The sequence below is a fragment of the Pongo abelii genome, chromosome 13 (assembly GCF_028885655.2).
Source record: "Pongo abelii isolate AG06213 chromosome 13, NHGRI_mPonAbe1-v2.0_pri, whole genome shotgun sequence".
Taxonomy (NCBI): Eukaryota; Metazoa; Chordata; class Mammalia; order Primates; family Hominidae; genus Pongo; species Pongo abelii.
Window position 1 is genome coordinate 96,573,723 of NC_071998.2, and position 22,876 is coordinate 96,596,598.

A 22,876-nucleotide genomic window follows, 5' to 3' on the forward strand; every position below is an offset into this window, starting at 1 on the left:
CTTTCATTTCATTCTTACCTAGTTACCCAAAACAAAATCTTGTTGACTTTCTTTGCTCTGTTTCTCAGCTGAATAGCAACCATAGTCATGACTGTTAATGGTAAGATAGTACTAGCAATACTAAAAATCACTGGGCTTTAAAGTGAAATTAGATATAATGAAGAGCTAGTGTTCTCAGGTTATTGTATCCCATCTTCCTTCTCTGGTTACAAAAGTAATTTTTCACAAATACTGACATGATTAATTAAAACTGTGTTCATTTTTGTATAGTTACTAATACTTGCAGTTGAATAACTTGGGTGGAGGAAGATTAATATGCAGTCAATTTATGAATTGGTGACTTGATGAATTGGGTAATCTTTGGTGACCTCTGCACTCATTTTTTCTAGGGGAAAATGTACTTTCATTTCAGATAATGTCACATGAACTTTTGGAGAATAACTGTCAACCACACGAAGTTCTTTTATTATATAGGTGTTCTGGAGACCTAAAAGCTTTTTTGTTATAATTTATATACCGTGTTGAAACAATTTTACTTTCGCCCTCTTCCTTTTCATGTCTTCTTTTAATGTTGCATCTAAAACATTGTTTTTTCACACCTTTTTTAAGAAAAGCAACAGCATGGTTTCTTTCATGAAATATTTCCAGAAGCCTAATCCAAAAAGAGAAAAGTATAGCTGGTTAAAGGAGGCAGGAAGCCCTAAAGCTGGCTTCTTCCCACAGTACCTCAGTGGCATCTGTGGATTCCCTTGAGTTCAGCACATGGTTTAAAAAGCATTGATTTCAAGAGTTTTTGCCCCTCACAAGATCAGGAAAATAGAGCTGCATGTACTATTTTTTTAAACTTTGAGGCAAATGTAATGTTATCTTTTCTCCTGAGCTTAAGATAAAGCTTTTGAAAACATACAGACCTTTTGTAATCGGGCTTTTAACGTTCTCTATCAGCTTGTATAAAATGAATCAGAAAGAAAATTATGATGCAGTTCTTTTTTCCTGAGTTATCAGTTGACAATGTTTGCAGTTTTACTTTCTTACTAGTTAATTAATGACTCTTACAAGTATTGTATAAGATCAGCTTAGAATACATGTTCATCTCAAACCTTGAAGAAGTGTAAACATATATTTTTATTATTCAGAATAAAGAGTATAAATGTTTAGTAATTTTTATTTGTTTCTGTCCTTCATTTTGGAGATCTCAACAACTATTCTGGAATTTTCCCCCCTCAGGTTCTGTTTAGCTGTCCCCCTACCCAATAGCAAGAAACTACTGCCTACCTTAGCACAAGTTTCACAGAAATTTTAATCTACCTATCCACATTCAGCTTTGTTCATGCTATCTGTTCAAACAGAACTTATAGTCAGTTTTTAGTTGTCTTTTTAAAGAAATATCTTTACACAAAGGACCTTTGAAATTCCTTGGGAAGAATTAAACTAAGTCATGTGAGTGTTATAGTTCTAGACTTGCACTTTTGCTACTTAATATTATACACTAAAAAGGAGACAGTTGAAGTGGTCCTGAGTTCTTTGAAATTGTCTAATAAATCTGATTTCTGACAGCAAGACATTTAAATAATGCAGAATGAAGTCACAATCATATGAAATGAATCCTATGAAATGACTTTAAGTTTTATCTGTATTCTTGCTTTGCCATCAGAGATTTCTGTTCTAGTATTGATAGCTTATATTAAAATCTACTAAGTTGATCTTTTCTTAGGAAGAAAATTTCTAGTGCTGTGTTAGAAAAAAGTGTTTTTATTTCTAATTAGTGGTGAGAATATAGTTATCCCCATATCCCATAAATACTTTTAGGATAATCTTGACCAAAAAATCTTTTGTTAAATGCAGTAATTCAATATAATTAAAATGTTATTTTGAAAACATCTTTGGGACTTAATCTATTTTGAGTTTTTGAAAGTTAGTAAACATCCCAATACTCCAGTTTTCCATATATCATATAATTTGATATAAGAGGAAGTCAAGGTGGATCTTGTCTATTTGAGTAGGAGAAATGCTTGATAATACTTGATATTATCCTGTGCATGGATTTGGACAATTGCCATTTCCATCTTTTTTTTTTTTGAGATGGCGTCTAGCCCTGTTGCCCAGGCTGGAGTGCAGTGGCGCCATCTAGGCTCACTACAACCTCTGCCTCCTGGGTTCAAGCGATTCTCCTGCCTCAGCCTCCCGAGTAGCTGGCATTACAGGTACCCACAACCACACCCAGCTAATTTTTGTATTTTTAGTAGAAACCGTGTTTCACTGTGTTGCCCAGGCTGGTCTCAAACTCCAGACTTCGTGATCTGCCTGTCTCGGCCTCTCAAATTGCTGGGATTAGAAGCATGAGCCACCGCGTGCAGCCCCCAGCCCCCTTTTTTTTTTAGATGGAGTTTTGCTCTTGTTGCCTAGGCTGGAGTGCAATGGTGCGATCTTGGCTCACCCGCAACCTCTGCCTCCTGGGTTCAAGCGATTCTCCTGCCTCAGCCTCCCGAGTAGCTGGGATTACAGGCATGTGCCACCATGCCCTACTAATTTTGTATTTTTAGTAGAGATGGGGTTTCTCCATGTTAGTCAGGCTGGTCTCAAACTCCTGACCTCAGGTGATCCGCCCGCCTTGGCGCCTTCCAAAGTGCTGGGATTACAGGTGTGAGCCACCGTGCCCGGCCACCATTTCTATTTTTAAGAAGGTAAGATTCAGAGCAAAAATACTCACTGCTTATAAAAAGACTTATTTAGTCAGGATTGTAAGAAGAAACCTATTTTTGTCTTCATTTAACTGCAAAAAAATGTAAGCTGTAACTCACCATCTTTCTTGAGTTCTTTTTTTTCTTTAGTAAATCTTGTCACATTTTAGCATTGTTTCTTATTTCAGCTGTGTATTCTTTGTATAATCCTTGCTCAGTCTGCATGCCATTAGTGTTTTCAGCCTGCTTTGTATTGATAGCTTCTTACATTTCAGTGTTTATAATTGACAGTGCTCTTTAATTAAATAGTTCAGATCAAATTGAATGGTGTTATTTCTATAACATAATTAGAAATCTTTTCAGAGGTTCCTTCCATGATTTCTAGTTTTAGTTTATGAAACATTTACAGTATAAAATATTTGTTTTTCTTTTTTCTTTTTGTTTATATAGAAGTGGTACACCATCCCCAAAACGAACATCTGTAGGCTCCAGGCCACCAGCAGTAAGAGGCAGTAGAGATCGTTTTACTGGAGAATCATACACGGTGCTGGGTAGGACAAAACATCATTGTTTTTCATTATCTCAGATTAAAGGCATCACAGTCACACTGGTGGACTTTCCACTCAAAGTGACTGCCTGTATATTGAATAAATCTTTGCCAGAAATTTCTCCCAATTGAAGCCTAATTACTTTGGGGAGTTTTCAGATTGTCTTATTATTATTGATAGTTTTAAAACTCTACTTCAGCTTACATAGTGTTCCCACATCTTTATATATAAGCCAGGAGGGGGGATAGTAAGGAAGGAAACCTCTGAAGCATTTTATATTCAGAAGAATAGTACTAAACATAAAGGTAAAGTTAGAGCAGGTACTCAGCATTTAATGTCTGTGTGTTAACATGATTATTCTTATAGGAAAAGTACTTGAATAAAAATTTTTGTGTCTTTTTTTGGGACGAGTGATAGGTAAAACTGTGTGACTCATAAGGAAGAGATGAGTCAAATCTACCTTTCTGATCTCTTGTAGGAGACACTGCTATTGAAAGTGGACAACATTATTGGGAGGTCAAGGCCCAGAAGGATTGTAAATCCTACAGTGTGGGAGTAGCATACAAAACGTTGGGGAAATTTGACCAGTTGGGAAAGACAAACACTAGTTGGTGTATCCATGTCAACAACTGGCTACAAAACACATTTGCAGCAAAGCATAATAATAAAGTCAAAGCTTTGGATGTTACTGTTCCTGAAAAAATAGGTGTATTTTGTGATTTCGATGGGGGTAAGTTTATTTTCTCATAGGTTATTTCATCATAGTTGCTTGCATTTGAGTACCTTTCACTGGTAATCATCTATACAGGATTTACATTAGTATTGTGGTAAGGACATTTTGATCAGGTAGGCTTTTGATCACAATCATAATCTCAGTTCTAGAATTGACTGGAATGGTATATGTGATGTCTGCCTGGAGCCCTATAAAAGCACTCATTTATAATATACTAAGTCTGAAAGATTTTGCTAATTTTAGTCTTCAGCACTAACATTTCTTCTGTCCATTTTAATTCCTTCCTTTCCATACTTTATTACCTACCTCTAAAGAGTGATAGTCAAAATTTTCTAGTTGAAGTAGACCTTAGAAATTACCCAACCCAGGATGAGTACCCCATTTTACATGATGTGATTGTTACACATTGCATGCCTATATGAAAACATCTCATGTACTACATAAATATACACACCTACTATGTACCTACAAAAATTTTAAAAAAATTCAAGAAGATACCAGAGCCATATTTTCTACTATCCTAGTAAACATAAGCTATACAGCATATATTTACTGTGCCAAACCACATCAAACTTGAAACAAATGGAATGTTCTTAATTTTCAAGTTGCTGTCTTTAAAAATATTCTTCAGAATGACTCATGATATCTTTATAGGGGCCAAAGGGGTTTCCCCTCAATATCAGAATTTCTTTACTTACAAAATTATTAACACAGTGTAGTCTAATCCAAAAAAGAAAAGAAATTACTCCATCTGCCACACAGTATACAATTCTTGCTACACTATCTCTGCAGGTACTTGCCACTCGTGTGCCTTAAGAACTTTTAATGTGAAGTTTACTGTCTTAGAAAGCAGCTTGTTTCATTGTTGGACAGCTCTTGGTTAGAAGATTTTTCTTAAGTTGACTCACGTTGTCTCCCTATAACTTCAGAAACTGTTTCTCTTAAATTTTCCCATCTGAATAAACACAGAATTACGTTGCCTCACTCATGTTCACACGATAATCCTTATTTATTAAAAACTTTCTTGCCCTCTTTTTCCAGACCATATATTCTGTTATTAGCTGCCCCTGTTAAAATTTAATTTTTCCAAGTCTTTATAATCTCCTATGGCTGTCTAGTATGTAAGTGTTTTTCTTAAAGGTTGGTTCTTAGAGTGGAACACATGACCTCTGACCAGCAAAAGACAGTAATTTGGCTATGCTATTTCTAATAGTATGACTTAGCACTGCTGACTAATATTGAGCTTGTAGCTACCCTAATCCGTTAGATCTTTTTTCACGGCATTATGTCAAATTGTCTTTTTCTTTTATTAGGCAGTTTATGGTTTTGGTTTTTTTTTTTTTTTTTTTTTTGAGACAGAGTCTTACTCTGTTGTCCAGGCTGGAGTGCAGTGGCTCAATCTCAGCTCACTGCAACCTCCCATGTCCAAGCGATTCTTCTGCCTCAGCCTCCCGAGTAGCTGGGATTACAGGTGCATGCCACCACGCCTGGCTAATTTTTGTATTTTTAGTAGAGACAGGGTTTCACCATGCTGGCCAGGCTGGTCTCAAACTCCTGACCTCAAGTGATCCACCTGCCTGGGCCTCCCAAAGTGCAGAGATTACTGGCATGAGCCACCACGCCTGGCCAGTTTATGGTTTTTAAAAATAACTCAATGTTATATATAATGCAAATGAAGACTATTACTTTTACCCTTTTTTAGTTTCATCTTAATAGATTTGGCCCAAATTTCCCGTCTTAAAATCATCTGAAAATTTACTTGATATTTATATTTTGAAAAAATTTTAAAGCTCATTGAATTAGTTATTTCATAAGCATATTCTCTACAGTCATCTAATGTATAATAATTTTGAAGATGACATAATATTGAACTAAAGTAATTCCCTAGATGTTTTTTCTCCAAGTTGACACTTAAGCTAATACCAAATTTTATTATTTTAGTAATATTGTGCCCAAATAATTCCATGAGCTGTCAATTAATTTACTCAAAAAAGGAGAAAAAGTAATTTTGGCTTGATTTATTTTTAGTGATGACATGTTAGCTTTGCTGTGTTTTGTTTTTTAACTTATTCACCTTGAATCAGTTAAATCATTTTCCTCAGGATAAATGGCAAATTTATTAGCACACATTTTTTTTTTTCAACTACCAAGACAACATTTGCTTATCTTCTCTCTCCTTTCCCATACTCTGTGAGTTCACAAAGGTAGTAGTGAGATACAGTTTTTAGTCTAGAGCATAATGTATGGCAAGGGGAAGTTGTATTGTGGAATAGGATCAGATTCTGAGAGCCTTGAAAAATAATAATGGACTGGTCTTTAGTAGTGGGAAGGGGTGGTTCTGCATGTTTTAGAACACTATAGTCATAAGATAATCGAGTTTTAGAAATATTAGAGAGTCAGTGGTTAAAGATGGAACAGATTGAAAGCATAGCGAGCATAAGACTTTTCGGGAAGCAGTCTTCAAGCGGTGTAGAGCAGGACTGAGTCTCTTGTTAGCTATTAAGCCCTTATTGCCTGGCTAATGCTTTTCACATAAAAGCCCTTAATAAGTGTTGAGTAACTGGCAACAAGCAACTGAGCAGTGGAGAATTAAGAATGGATTTGACAGTGTAGAAGTAGAATTCATAGGCCTTAGTAACTAAATACAGATCAGCTGAGGACAGACAGTTGAAGATGACTTTGAGGTTCCAGCCAGTGTGATCAAGAGGATGACAGTGTCAACAGGATAGGAAACATAGAGTCTTGGGGGGAAATGAAATGCCAGCAGGATAATCGTGTGGCATGTTTAGCAAGCATTTTGAAATTCAGTTTTAGAATTCAGCAGTTAAGTAGAGCTGACGTTAAATATTTGAGACAGCATTACAGAATTGCTATGGAAGATTGTACAGGACAATATATTTAAGCATTATTGTTCTGCTATTTACTAACTTTGTGATCATATGTACTGTTCTGCTGTTTACTAACTTTGAGATCAAAGTACTGGGTACTTTACATACATTACCTCAAAATATTAAACAACCTACATAATAGTGTGCAAAAATATTAGTTTTTTTAATGTTCCTCTTTGGTGGCAGTTGATTTATTAAGGAAGCATTATATAAAGAAAAGAGAGTGTGGACAAAGCAGCTACATTTAGAACAGGAAGAAAAGGAGGAGATTGTGAAGTTATCCCCAGGGTTATGATACAAACCAAGGGAATGGTCATCAGGGAAGAGTTTCAAGAAGTGATAACAGTTGTAAGGAGGCCATTTGGTTGGCCAGTTTAGGAGGTCAGACAGACAGCGTTTTTTAGGGCATGATCCTATTGAAAGATATACTGTGAGGTGATTTTAAAAATTAGCAAAGCAGGTTAGGCATAGTGGCTCATGCTTGTAATCCTAGCACTTTGGGAGACTGAGGTGGAGGATTGCTTGAGCTCAGGAGTTCAAGCCCAGCTTATACAAAATAGCAAGACCCCGCCTCTATTAAAAAAATTAACAAAATGAAGCAGTGATAGATATACTGTGATTTTAGAGACTGGAGTATCAGTATGGCATCAGGTAGATAGAAGACAAGGTTTAATAGAGTAAACCTTAAATGGTGATTAGGATTTGGGCAGAGAGGCTGGTTATAGGAAAAATAAGGAGGAAGAAATGGTCTTGGTTTACACTGGGCTGATGAAACCATTTGTTAAGTAATGATCAAATAAGGAAATAGTTTGTATTAAATAAGTCGAATAGTGCTAGATTATAGAGGTATTATAGAGGTCTTGAAAACCAGGGGAAGAAAATTGGATTGGGCTTTTCCTTAAGCACTTGTCCTTCTGATTTTCAAGTGAGAATAATTAATCCAGTCCTCATAGTTTATAACAAAAATTAATGCCAACTTATATATTATTACTTGTTGCGTGATTATGCATTAGAATTAATTAAATGTTACAATTTTTTGTATAATAAATTAGGCTTTTTTTTTCCCTTCTTTTTTAGGTCAACTTTCATTCTATGATGCAAATTCTAAACAGTTGCTATATTCCTTTAAGACAAAATTTACTCAGCCAGTATTACCTGGTTTCATGGTTAGTATGTTTTATATTTTATATATACCTAACTTATATTTTACTTGGTTTGGCAACTTTAAGGAGAATATTCTATACTGTATACTTGGAGAAGGAGAATATTTTATTTTTTCTTCATATTCTCCTCCGTTTCCCCAGTTCACCCTCTCCCAAATCTGTGATTGATTTTATATATTTTTGGTATATTTTATTGAAGTTAATGTTAATACATGAAGTACACAAATCATGTAGTTTGATGAGTTTTTATAGGACTGCACTCATGTATGTAACTAGCACTTAGAACATTACGAGAACCTCAGAAGCCCCCTCTAGTGCCCATTTCCAGTCCCTAATGGCTCTTCTCCAGTGTTAACACTGTATTGACTTTTAATACCCTAAATTTACTTCCTTTTCAGTTTTATATAAACAGAATCATACAGTATCTTTTTGACTCAACATTATGCTTGTGAGAGTAATCCATATTCTATGTGGATATAGTTCATTCATTCTCATAGCTGTATAGTTTTCCATTCTGTGACTATATCAATTGCTTTATAAATTTTAATTTAGTTGGATATGTGGGTGGTTTCCATTTGGGGGCTATACAAGTAGAACTGCTATGAATACTTTTGTTCATATCTTTTGATAAATGTGTATATTTCCATTGAGTATATACCTATGATTGGGGTTGCTAGATCATACGGTATATGTATAATCAACTGTAAAACTGCCGGTTTTCTGAAATGGTTGGTTATGCTAATTTACAACTAGCAGTATGTAAGAATTTGAGTTCCTTCAAATCCTTGTCAACACTTGGTATGATCTTTTAAAAAATTTTTTGTCCTTCTAGTGGATGATATATTACATTGTGGTTTTAATTTGCATTTCCTTGATTACTAGTGCTGTTGAGCACCTTTTTATATATTTGTTGACTGTTTGGGTATATTCTTTTGTGAACTGGCTATTCAGATCTTTTGCTTGTATTTCTATTAGGTTGTCTTCCTGTTTCTTATGGGTTAATTTGTAGGCTCTTCTTCACTCTGGCTTTCCTTTTTCCTTATTGGTATTGTTTGATAAACAAAAGTTAATTTTGTTCAGTTTATCAATTTTTTCATTTACAGTTAGCACTTTTTGTGTTCTGTTTAAGAAATCAGTATGCACCCCCAAGGTCATGAAAATATTCTTGTCTTCTAAAAGCTTTACCTTGTACACTTAGATATAGACTGCATTTACAATGCAAGTACAATGTAGAATTGATGTGTTTGGTATGAAGTAAGGATCTAGATGCGTTCTTTAATTCCCCGTGGATATCCAATTATTCCAGGACCATTTATTGACAAGATCATAGTGCAGTGTCATCTTTGTACAATATTAGATGACTGTCTTTGTGTGCTATGCTGAATATATGTATGTACACCACATAGCAATTACATCCTGTGTAATTGCAGGTCTACTCAATTTCAGGTTGAAAAGAAAAATTTATGTTTCTCTGCACAAAATAAAACATGGTTTTGAATTTATTTAAGCAAATGTTATTGCTTTTTCCAACTTGTAACCTTCTGCATCTTTTCATAGGTTAGGTTCCTGTGGGGAGTTCTGGGATCCAGTTAAAGTTACCATTACTTTGGCTAGAGCTTTCCTTAAATTTGGAGGCTACCTCTATAAATCAAGATGGTATATTTCAAATGGAATATTTCTCATGTATATTCTTCTGTCATCACCCCTAACTAACTTCTCAACTATAAGGAGAAAGTTTTCAGAGTAAGAGTGGGTTGAAAATACAGTGCTTTTAAATCTCATTATCCATAGTAATTATTTATTCCAGATACTTTAATCTCTTAAGTTTAAAACAACGCTAATAACCAGGACACCTATTTTTACATTAAAAGTAAGTGATTAGTGACTAAAGTTATTGCTCATGGAAACATAAAGATACTGGAAGGGTTGTTTCTTTTTCCTTTTTTTTTTTTTTTTTAACTTTGTACAAACCTCTGCCATATTATGCATTTTTGGCTATTTTTCCAAACTGGTCTGTCAAGGATGAATTGTTTACCATGTGGAATGCAGAAAAATTTTTTCCAAGTCTTAGGTGTGCTTTTATAAATAGTAGATTTACTTTTAATTGGAATCTATCTCATGTATGTCTGTACTGAGTTTATTGTTTTTCATTCCAAATAATACTCTAATTATATTAGTAAATGTCATAAGATACTGCAAGAAATTATTTTAAGCTTGTTAAAATTTTTTTTCCTTCATTGAAGACTTGCTTTTATTAAGTACGTTAATGCCTATTAAATGTTTTGTGTACAAGATTAATTTTTGAGTCAGTTTTATTGAATTTATAGTATGGTGCAGTTCTGTGGTTTTTAGCAAATGCCTGCAGTTGTATAACTACCACCATAATCAAGATATAGAACATTTCCATCACCCTAGAAAATTCCTTTGTGTTCTTTTATAGTGGACCCTTCCACACAACCAGCCCTAGCTATCAGTAACCAGTTCGTAGGCCCTATAGTTGTACCTTTTCCAGAACATCCTATAAATAGAATTATATGGTATGTAGCCTTTTGATTCCGTACCATGCTGCATTTGAAATTCATCCATGTTGTTGTGGTGTCAGTATTCTCCTCTTTTTCATTGCTGAGTAGTGTTTCATATATGTATGTATCACAGTTTATTCATTCGTTCACCAGTTGAAAGACACTTGGGTTTTTCCCAGTTTGGGGCAGTTATGAATAAAATCACTATAAACATTTACATATGGGATTTTCCCTTGGGTAAATACCTAACAGCAGTAATAGAGTAGCTGTATCACATTGAAAGTGTATGTTTAACTTCATAGGGAACTACCAAAATGTCTTCCAAAGTGGCTGTACCATTTTTTGCCTTCCTATCAGTGATATGAGAGTTGGTCATATCCTTGCCATTATTTGATATTACCAGATTTTTTGTTGTTGTTAAGCCATTTTAATAGGTGTGTAGTGGTCTGTCATTGTGTTTTTATTTGTACTTTCCTAATGTCAAATGATGTTTCATGTGCTTATTTGCCATTCATATAATTTATTTCAAGTATCTGTTAAAATTCTTTGCTTACTTTTTAGGACTTAATTGTTTTTTTATTTTTTTATTTTACTTTATTTTTAAGACAGGGTCTCGCTAGAGTACAGTGGTGCGATCACAGCTCACTGCAGTCACAACTGCCTGGGCTCGAGTGATCCTCCCACCTTAGCCTCCCGAGTAGCTGGGATTACAGGTGCCCACCACCACACCTGGCTATTTAAAAAATGTTTCTTGTACAGATGGAGTTTTGCCATATTGCCCAGGCTGGTCTCGAAGTCTTGGGCTCAAATGATCCGCCAGCGTTGGCCCCCCAAAATCCTGGGATTATAGGCATGAGCCACTGCCTGGTTTTCCTATTTTTAAGAGTTCTTTATAAGTTTGGATGTGAATCCTTTATCAGATATATGCTTTGCAAATATTTTCTCTTGGTTATGGTTTGCATTTTCATTTTCTGAACATTTCAAAGAGAAGTTTTTCATTTTGATATGAAGTCCAGTTTAGTAATTTTTTTCCCTATTATGGGTAATGCTTTGCTTAACTCAAGGTCACAAAGGTTTTATGTTTTCTTCTTGATTTCCCTTTGCATCTTCATGTTAGATATTTTGAGTAAATATTTTTCTAAATCATTTAAATAATTTCCAAAAAATAATATACTAGTTTTATAATCAGAAAGTTGCTTTTGTATTTTGGGAGTTATCATTACTGAGCCTGCTAGTTTTGAAAATTTATAATGTTAATTATATAATTACAAATTTCACAGTTCAGTAGATTCTTTGGTACAATAATCTAGTTACTTAGTAGATATTGAACACTTAAGGGTATAATTGAATGTGATGATACTTAAACAACTTCTAGAATTTCCCTTGCTTTAAGCTTGTGTCTACTATTAATATATACGGTAGTTGATGATAGTGTCAATGATCTGTATTTTCATATTTTAATTCTTTTGACTGTGTCCCAAATCTTATTTCTCACTTTATTGAATCATAGCTGCTCTGTTCACAAGCAAAGCAGTTTTTATTTTATTTTATTTTTATTTTTATTATACTTTAAGTTCTAGGGTACATGTGCACAATGTGCAGGTTTGTTACATATGTATACATGTGCCATGTTGGTGTGCTGCACCCATTAACTTGTCATTTACCTTAGGTATATCTCCTAATGCTATCCCTCTCCCCTCCCTCAACCCCACAACAGGCCCTGGTGTGTGATGTTCCCTTTCCTGTGTCCAAGTGTTCTCATTGTTCAGTTCCCACCTATGAGTGAGAACATGCGGTGTTTGGTTTTTTGTCCCTGCGATAGTTTGCTGAGAATGATGGTTTTCAGCTTCATCCATGTCCCTAACAAAGGACATGAACTCATCCTTTTTTATGGCTGCATAGGATTCCATGGTGTATATGTGCCACATTTTCTTAATCCACTCTATCATTGATGGACATTTGGGTTGGTTCCAAGTCTTTGCTATTGTGAATAGTGCTGCAATAAACATACATGTGCATGTGTCTTTATAGCAGCATGATTCATAATCCTTTGGGTGGGTATATACCCAGTAATGGGATGGCTGGGTCAAATGGTATTTCTAGTTCTAGATCCCTGAGGAATCGCCACACTGTCTTCCACAGTGGTTGAACCAGTTTACAGTCCCACCAACAGAGTAAAAGTGTTCCTATTTCTCCACATCCTCTCCAGCACCTGTTGTTTCCTGACTTTTTTTTTTTTTATTAAGTATTTATTGATCGTTCTTGGGTGTTTCTCGGAGAGAGGGATATGGCAGGGTCATAGGATAATAGTGGAGAGAAGGTCAGGAGATAAACACATGAACAAAGGTCTCTGGTTTTCCTAGGCAGAGGTTCCCTGCGGCCTTCTGCAGTGTTTGTGTCCCTGGGTACTTGAGATTAGGGAGTGGTGATGACTCTTAAAGAGCATGGTGCCTTCAAGCATCTGTTTAACAAAGCACATCTTGCACTACCCTTAATCCATTTAACCATGAGTTGACACAGCACATGTTTCAGAGAGCAGGGGGCTGGGGGAAAGGCCATAGATCAACAGCATCCCAAGGCAGAAGAATTTCTCCTAGTCAGAACAAAATGGAGTCTTCTATGCCCACCTCTTTCTACACAGACACAGCAACAATCTGGTCTCTCCTTCCTTTCCCCACACTTCCCCCCCTTCTTTTCAACAAAACCGCCATCGTCCTCATGGCCCGCTCCCGATGGTCGCTGTCTCTTCGGAGCTGTTGGGTACACCTCCCAGACAGGGCGGCCGGGCAGAGGCGTTCCTCACCTCCCAGACAGGGCCGCCGGGCAGAGGCGCTCCTCACTTCCCAGACGGGGCGGCCGGGCAGAGGCGCTCCTCACTTCCCAGATGGGGTGGCCAGGCAGAGGTGCTCCTCACATCCCAGATGGGGCGGCCGGGCAGAGGCGCTCCTCACATCCTAGACGATGGGTGGCCGGGTAGAGGCACTCCTCACCTCCCAGACGGGGCGGCCAGGCAGAGGCGCTCCTCACCTCCCAGACGGGGCGGCCGGGCAGAGGCGCTCCTCACTTCCCAGACGGGGCGGCCGGGCAGAGGCGCTCCTCACTTCCTCCCAGATGGGGTGGCAGCCAGGCAGAGGCGCTCCTCACCTCCCAGACAGGGCGGCCGGGCAGAGGCGCTCCTCACTTCCCAGACGGGGCGGCCGGGCAGAGGCGCTCCTCACCTCCCAGACGGGGCGGCCGGGCAGAGACGCTCCTCACCTCCCAGACAGGGAGGCCGGGCAGAGGTGCTCCTCACTTCCTCCCAGACGGGGTGGCAGCCAGGCAGAGGCGCTCCTCACCTCCCAGACGGGTCGGCCGGGCAGAGGCGCTCCTCACATCCCAGACGGGGCGGCCGGGCAGAGGTCCTCCTCACTTCCCAGACGGGGCGGCCGGGCAGAGGCGCTGCTCACCTCCCAGACGATGGGCGGCTGGGCAGAGGTGCTCCTCACTTCCCAGACGGGGTGGCCGGGCAGAGGCGCTCCTCACTTCCCAGAGGGGGCGGCCGGGCAGAGGCGCTCCTCACTTCCCAGACGGTGCGGCCGGGCAGAGGCGCTCCTCACTTCCCAGACGGGGCGGCCGGGCAGAGGTGCTCCTCACCTCCCAAACGATGGGCGGCCGGGCAGAGGCGCTCCTCACTTCCCAGACGTGGCGGCCGGGCAGAGGCGCTCCTCACTTCCTCCCAGATGGGGTGGCAGCCGGGCAGAGGCGCTCCTCACCTCCCAGACGGGGCAGCCGGGCTGTTTCCTGACTTTTTAATGATCGCCATTCTAACTGGTTTGAGATGGTATCTCATTGTGGTTTTGATTTACATTTCTCTGATGGCCAGTGATGAGCATTTTTTCACGTGTCTGTTGGCTGCATAAATGTCTTTTGAGAAGTGTCTGTCCGTATCCTTTGCCCACTTTTTGCTGGGGTTGTTTTTTTCTTGTAAATTTGTTTGAGTTGTTTGTAGATTCTGGATATTAGCCCTTTGTCAGATGAGTAGATTGCAAAAATTTTCTCCCATTCTGTAGGTTGCCTGTTCACTCTGATGGTAGTTTCTTTTGCTATGCAGAAGCTCTTTAGTTTAATTAGGTCCCATTTGTCAATTTTGGCTTTTGTTGCCATTGCTTTTGGTGTTTTAGTCATGAAGTCCTTGCCCATGCCTATGTCCTGAATGGTATTGCCTAGGTTTTCTTCTAGGGTTTTTATGGTTTTAGGTCTAACATTTCAATCTTTAATCCATCTTGAATTAATTTTTGTATAAGGTGTAAGGAAGGGATCCGGTTTCAGCTTTCTACATATGGCTAGCCAGTTTTCCCAGCACCATTTATTAAATAGGGAATCCTTTCCCCATTTCTTATTTTTGTCAGGTTTGTCAAAGATCAGATGGTTGTCGATGTGTGGTATTATTTCTGAGGGTTCTGTTCTGTCCCATTGGTCTATATCTCTGTTTTGGTACCAGTACCATGCTGCTTTGGTTACTGTAGCCTTGTAGTATAGTTTGAAGTCAGGTAGCATGATGCCTCCAGCTTTGTTCTTTTTGCTTAGGATTGTGTTGGCAATGTGGGCTCTTTTTTGTTTCCATATGAACTTTAAAGTAGTTTTTTCCCATTCTGTGAAGAAAGTCATTGGTAGCTTGATGGGGATGGCATTAAATCTATAAATTACGTTGGGCAGTATGACCATTTTCACGATATTGATTCTTCCTATCCATGAGCATGGAATGTTCTTCCCTTTGTTTGTGTCCTCTTTTATTTCGTTGAGCAGTGGTTTGTAGTTCTCTTAGAAGAGGTCCTTCACATCCCTTTAAGTTGTATTCCTAGGTATTTTATTCTCTTTGAAGCAATTGTGAACGGGAGTTCACTCATGATTTGGCTCTCTGTCTGTTATTCGTGTATAGGAATGCTTGTGATTTTTGCACATTGATTTTGTATCCTGAGACTTTGCTGAAGTTGCTTATCGCTTAAGGAGATTTTGGGCTGAGACGATGGGGTTTTCTAGATATACAATCATGTCATCTGCAAACAGGGACAATTTGACTTCCTCTTTTCCTAACTGAATACGCTTTATTTCTTTCTCCTGCCTGATTGCCGTGGCCAGAACTTCCAACACTATGTTGAATAGGAGTGGTGAGAGAGGGCATCCCTGTCTTGTGCCAGTTTTCAAAGGGAATGCTTCCAGTTTTTGCCCATTCAGTATGATATTGGCTGTGGGTTTGTCATAAATAGCTCGTATTATTTTGAGATATGTCCCATCAATACCTAATTTATTGAGAGTTTTTAGCATGAAGGGCTGTTGAATTTTGTTAAAGGCCTTTTGTGCATCTATTTAGATAATCATGTGGTTTTTGTCTTTGGTTCTGTTTATATGCTGGATTATGTTTATTGATTTGCATATGTTGAACTAGCCTAAGCAAAGCAGTTTTATCTATCACAAAGTCATTCACATTTATGATAAGTAATAGAACATGGGAAGTACATCTGGATATTGGGATTTGCATTTTTGTCAGGAGTCCTTCTTAAATAATTATATAAGAGTTCTTATAGTTAACACGGTAAGGAAGAAAACAGTGGATTTTACTGTTAACAGAGGGGTGTTAGATTTTTATAGTCTCAGGCCATATCTCATTATCAAAACCAAAAGCATAAGTGGGAAGTAAGTTGGTGCTTTGTATGCTTCCCTTGGTTGTGAAAGTTAGCATCAGTAGTGATAGGTAATACCTTTTGCCTAGATTAAGCCAATTAAGTTTCTCAATTTCTGCAGCCCTGCGTTCCTTCTCTTGGGTGCAGCTTCAGTTGGTTCTGCTACCACCAAGACTTCCTCTGGCCTCTGTGGTTCTAAAATAATTCTAATTTAGTCTTTCCATTTCCCCTCAGCTGAAATATGACAGTTAATCTGTTTTGAGAATGATTGATGTTCATATGTGTGGCATTTTGCCTTTGAAATGGAAATTTGAAAATGACTGAAGTTCTAGTTTGATTTGAAATCTGACAGGTTTTTTTGTCTTTTCTTAGGTATGGTGTGGTGGACTTTCTTTGAGTACTGGGATGCAGGTTCCAAGTGCTGTGAGAACACTTCAGAAAAGTGAAAATGGAATGACTGGTTCAGCTAGCAGCCTGAACAATGTTGTTACTCAATAGTGTCTACTCAGAATACGTTTACCCTCCGTCTTGATTGGGTGGCTTTTTCTGTGCAGTTACTAATCACAGGAATTTGTGAGTAGTGAAAATCAGGTTTGCTGTGTTCTGCTTTGAGGCCTGGAATCTGTTATCATTAAACACCTAGTACGAAGCATTTGCAGGAACCTACTGTGCAGTATCATAGAAGCAAGCAGATACCAAGCAAAAAACTGATGATTGAAGAGTAAATGGGGGAAAAGGCAGTGTTTAATTAACATAAAAGCTGATTTTTATATTTCTTGGATTACTTTGACTCTTCTAATGTTTAATTACATATGGTAACCCTAAGGCCTGGGGAGAAAAGCTTTTAAATCTTGCCTTCTTTCTTCTGTACTTTGTCTTTTTAAAATCTCATTACTATCTATTATTTAGTTCTAACACAGAAGCTTTAAAAATACATAGTCATCTAAGGTTTTCTAAAAATTGAAATCATATGTTGGGAATGGTAAAAAGGTTTTCAAATGGTTTATTTTTCCTCTTTTATAAATAAGTTTTACAAAATTATCCTCTTTTGTTTATTGACTAGATTGTGTATAATTTTCTTTTTTCCAAAATATTGTGATAAGAAATTTCTAGACACAACACCTTAAAATCACCCAAATTTCAGTTTTTTACCTACTGCACTAACAATGGCAAGGGGGGTATTCTGTATATGTTGCCTTGTTTAACTACAGTTCTTTTCATTCCATCACTTTAGGTGATGGGTAAGATTTTTAAAAGCCTTATATTTTTTGATTTTGTTGTCTAGTTTAATCCTACCTTTAGTAGTTGTGTTTGGTAAAATTCCCACTTGAATGTGGCACTGATAATAATTATGCTGATTTTTAACATCTCTTATAGGAATGAAAGTTTGTTAAAGTTACATAGAGGATTGAAAAACGTGTATCACTCAATTTTTATCTAAGAAGGATAGGTTATAAAGAGAGGTACCTAAATACTCAAATAATGTATATATTCTTTTTCATAACATATGGAATGCTTTAAGGAATTGTTTTGAAAAAAATCTGCGTATCTTTGACTTAATTGGCACATGAGTTTTTCAAGCAGCCATTCATTCAGAGGTTTGTTTTCTCTCGGTCCTTTTGCTACATTCACTTTCTTTTCAAAGAAATGTTAATTATTACAAAAATTGACATAGATATCTTTCCCAAACTTAGAGTAAAACCCATGGTTAAGTGGAACATAACTAGTCTTAAAAAGTCAATTATAATTTGTAACTCACATCCTTTGAGCTAAACTAAGTTAAAATTACAGTATTTAATAATTCTTTGGGCATTTTTAAGAGGTCTGAATTTGTATTTTTCTTAATTTTCGAAACTTTTCATTTCTCTTGTTGACTTTTTTTCATTCTCATTTAAAATATATTGTGCTATGATAACCAACCTTCTTCCAAGGAGTGACCATTACTGCCTGCATTTGAGTTGCTTTCTGCATACAGACTTGTGTAATAGTATTAATAGTAGCTCATTCTCTCTAAAAATTTACTGTTTACTGATAGGATGTTTTGTTCCCTTGATAAAACAAATGTAAATGAGGAATTTTATTTGAATTGGAATATTGTTTTTCCAGAGGACATTCATATCTGTACTATTATCTGATGACATGTTGGTAATTTTAAAGACTGCAAGGCAGTTTAGAGAATGAAGTAAACCAATAGATACTCTTTTGATTCTCCAAAGAATTATAATTTTGGTTTTTGTTCCTCAGAGAGAATTTGAAAGAAATTTTCAGATGTTCTGTTCCCTATAGAGGTCCTATTCCAGGATCTAAATAAATGGCAATTTATAATTCCCTTCATAGACTCAAACCTGAAAGCAGAAATTTTTAGTAGTTGAGTTGCTTTAAGTGAATTTTAGCAAATATGACACAGAAAAGGTCAGATGCTGTTGTATAAAATTTTTTACTACTGTGTCTTATATAATTCTTTCTTCTCATTAATTCAGTGCCTTTTTCCTCTAAGCATACTCTTGGTCCATGCCCCATGCAGTGTCAACTGATGTTTAAGCTACAGAGCATTGTTATAGTGGTGAGGGCCCTCTGTTGCAGGGGCATGGGGAAATGCATATATGAATCAGGGGCTGGAGGAGTGTACATGATTCTTGTGTTCATGTTGTCACTTGAAACTCTTCACATAAAATTTTCTAATATTCATTTGGAAAACCTCTCCACTGGAGACGTTTCATCTCTGAGAGGTTTTGTAGTAATAGTGTAAGTTCAGTAAACCCACAGTCCAAATTTTCATCACATGTATTACTTGATATTAAATTTTCAATTATTACTTCAAAATAAGAATCTGAGGATTTCTTCTTACTGGCTTTCTTAAAGGTCTCTAAAATTAAAGAAGAAGATGTGGTTTTTTGTTTAAGATGTTTTTAGTTTATTTGTTGTTAAGTTAAACTGGAGAAAGTTTGTCATCCTCATTTTCAAACTGAAAACTAATCAGATATAGTGCCTATTTAGTCTCAAAATAAGGTAACTATTAACGTGATTATACTATATAATATTCTCAGTTACATTTGAATTTAAAAATATTGAGCTCTTGCTCAATTTAATACATTGTAAAAAGTATTAAATCCTTTGAAACATCTTTTGTTGCTTATTTAGTTTTTGTTTCCACAGGTCAAACATGATTGCTTTCTATAAAAGAAATGCTTGAGAGGTTGACTATAATGGATATATCACAGGTGTAAAACAGTTGTTTTATAAAAACGTGCATTTAGTATGGCATTCTCTTTTAGCAACTGAATTCCATACCAGTTTTATTAAGCTGGATATAGAAATGAAGGAGCTGCCTTAAGCACTTTAGAAAAAGAATTTTTTTACAATTCATTTTGACTCTCATGGCTGACCATGTCATTATGTCTTTAAATTTTGGTGAATATGTAGATACCAAGCATTAATAACTAATGCACACAGAAATTTAATATACAGCAATTCTTTGAATGTTCCAGGTGTAGGTAAACTAACTGAAAGTATTAAGGACATACCTGTCTATACATGAGTTTCATTGATGGCATCTGTATCATCTTGACAAATCGTGAACTGCTGCTGTACAGCTAGACTTTGGCTATTTACTCCGTTCTGCAAACAGTAATTTTTCCCTATGTTATGAAAAGAGACATATTGGCTTGCTTTAATTTACTTATTTATGAAATTAAAGCATGAATAATATGTATAATTTGAATTTTTTGTGGCTGATCCTTGGCAGTATAAATGATAAATGTAAACGTAATGGAATCTTTTAATTAGGCTAAGATATGCTATTTCATAACTTATGTAGGATGATTAATTTTTATCTATATACTTTGTCCATAAAATTATAATTGTTTATGTAATTTTATTGTTTCTTATGGAAACAATTGGAAAAGTATATGGAAAATGATTATTTCAAAGAATATTTATTTAAAGAGGAAAGTGTAGACTTCTTACTATAAAATATGTGATTCCAGGCTTAAGAAATTGATTATATTTTAAAATAATTATTTTTTTAAAAACATAATTTGTTTTTAAAAGATCAGTCTCCATTCATTGGCTAATTGATACAGCAAATATTTGAGTGTTTGATATGGCAGTAAAAATGTGATTACTTTGTATGTACATTAACCAAAACCAGTGAAGTTTGATGGACTGTGCATATAGTTTTGCATCTTTTGAGTAGTGTGACAGAGTTTGCCTCTTAAAAATGTTTTGCTAATAAGTCAGAAGTTTAAAATGTGTTATAGTTTGCTAAAAAAAATCAAATTAACTGCATATAAAATGGTTCACTTTTATATAGTCACATGCAATGGGTCTGAAAAAGTTTCTTCTTTGATTATGTAGTTACTCTAGATACATTCTTTTAGGGAAGTGTATGGTCAACATATATTTACTCAGTATACAGATAACCACAAAGTTGTTATTTTTAACCAAAATATACATTTCATAATGTTGGCACTGGAGTATTATAAGAGATCATGAATGTTTCCTTAATTATCATGGCAAGATTACCTCACGTTCGGTATAGTTTAGTTTTGTGTGTATCTTACAGTATGCATGTTCTGAAATTATTTGTGATCCTGATATGTCACATATAATAGCTTTGTTACCTGGAGTATTTGATTAACCTAAACAGTTTAAGCATTTCGAATTAGTTGGAGTTTAAATGGATTACATTTGGTGTATATTGTCTTCATTGAAAAGATATTGTTGGATATGCCACATCAAAGTTAGCACTGACTTATAAATAAATACCAGAATTTGCCAGAGTACACTTTTCTCTTCAGATGACTCAATTATTAAATATAAGAATATTTGTTATTTCTGGGTCAATATAAGGTACTGACTTCTGATGCATAATCATTTAAGCTATGTGAGTTTAAACTGGTATCTTTTCTTAGTGGTACCCATTCAGTGTAAGCTGGTCCATGGGAATGGACATGTAGAGGATTTCACAGTATGTAGAGCAGAAGGCAGGTGAATGTGTTTGCTTTGGCTTGGAGCTTATTAAGTTTTGACTAGGGTTAAAATAAGTCAAATAGTAAGTGGTAAAACACATTTTTGTTAGTACTGGAACTTTTTGGAGAACATAAGGGCTATGAGAATGCATATTTTTTTTTAACATTTCCTATATACCTAAGGTACCAAAGCACTGAGTCTAATTTACCTATTAAGGGAGACTCTTTAAAATCAACTTTATAACTAATTCATACTATAAGACAGATAATAGCTAAAGTTTTGGAATAATTTATATTAAAAGCCACAAGTCTTAAAAATCCCTGGATATGACATAAAAAGGATTTTGGCTTCTTTTTTGAAGTATTTAAAATTAATCACCTTAGCTCTACCATATACTAGATCTGTGACCACTACACAAATTGTTTATCATCTTTGGGTCTCTATTGCCTTATTTATAAAATAAGTGTAAGTTGTTTAGTCTACCTCACAGGGCTGTTGTGAGAAAATAAAATGAAATGGAGTATGTGAAATTGCTTCAGCAACAGTAAAGTGCTATGTAAATGTAAAGTGTTCTTTTTAGCTAATAATGGATTTAAGTGTTTGGATAATTCTAGATGCATTTACTTTGATAAAGCGTGTGCTTAAAGTGGTATCACCAGTGATTTCAAACATGATTTTAAAAAATAAAACCCCAATTAAAATGTTCTTTAATATATTCATTTAATTTGTGCATGACTTGTGGCCTTTTTGTATTTTCTCAAGCCTATTACTCTAGAGCTGTAAAAGCTCTTGCACAGCATTGTTGTGTCAGTGTAGAATAGTGGCATAAATAAATGAATTAAGCTACATTTCCATGCAGGCATTTGCACTTCGAAGTTAGGGCTGCCCAGTGCCACATGCAAAGAGTGAATTTGGTCTAAACAGTTCTTTCCAAACAACCAAATGGCTGGGAAGTTTGTTGTCACGGATAAATGATATAAAATGTAACCACTGAACATTTGACAACTTTGCTGCATTGTCATTTTTAAAAAAAGATGAAGCATTTCAAAATCTTGTTAACCTGGTTATCTCTTGGTATCTCTCCTGACATATTTGTTTTGCTTTAAATTGGATTAAATGGTTTACAGGTTATCTGAATCTACAGATTTAGTATGTCTATTATCTGGACATGGTTTTGCTATGCAGTTGTGATAATAAAAATTCTAATTCCTCAGGTTTGGCCTTTAAGTTATAGCTGAAGACCTTTAATGAACTACTTATGATGCACTCAGTGCCGCACAATAGTGTTTTAAGAAGCACATGGCCTCATTTTCCTTAGAAACAAGACAAAGCGTTTTAAAAAATTTTTTTTTCACTTTAAAATAGGGTATTCAAAGTGGAGTAACTTGTATTTTGAAATGATTTTGTGTTCTGTATAGAATGTCCCAGTTAAGATTTTACAGAAGCACCTGGAATATCTCATTAAAAATTTAAAAACTCTTTTCTTGTTCTCTTTTGCTTCATTGTTTGATTTTATTAACTTTTATTTAAGTATAAATACAATATGCTGTTGGGGATGAGAATATAAAAAAAGTCATAGTTCCTTTGCCTAAAAAGCTTAACATTTTAGAGCACTACTGTTCAACAGAATTTTATGCAATTATGAAAAGTTATTTGTGCAGTCCAATACAGTAGTGACTGGCCATAGGCAGCTACTGAGCACTTTATATG

General features: G+C 36.1%; 1 protein-coding gene and 1 long non-coding RNA gene across 5 annotated transcripts in view; one reads left to right on the top strand and one right to left on the bottom strand.

Moving 5' to 3' along the window:
- Positions 1 to 22,645, top strand: part of FSD1L (fibronectin type III and SPRY domain containing 1 like) — a 93,055-nt gene extending 70,410 nt beyond the window's left edge. For 2 of the 4 annotated variants that reach the window (XM_054520398.2, XM_054520400.2), the window contains 4 exons: positions 3,132 to 3,232; positions 3,708 to 3,959; positions 7,928 to 8,016; positions 16,568 to 22,645. In XM_054520398.2, the coding sequence (XP_054376373.1) occupies positions 3,132 to 3,232; positions 3,708 to 3,959; positions 7,928 to 8,016; positions 16,568 to 16,693 (568 nt within the window). In that variant the 3' untranslated portion in view covers positions 16,694 to 22,645. The remainder of the gene's footprint in view (positions 1 to 3,131; positions 3,233 to 3,707; positions 3,960 to 7,927; positions 8,017 to 16,567) is intronic. The other 2 variants (XM_054520399.2, XM_054520401.2) reach the window with 1 other exon arrangement.
- On the bottom strand, positions 396 to 19,834 carry LOC134759796 (uncharacterized). Its single transcript, XR_010136574.1, has 2 exons — positions 19,720 to 19,834; positions 396 to 652 (listed from the first exon to the last, which is right to left on the bottom strand). It is a non-coding gene; the product is annotated as an uncharacterized LOC134759796 (long non-coding RNA).
- Positions 22,646 to 22,876: the final 231 nt, after the last annotated feature.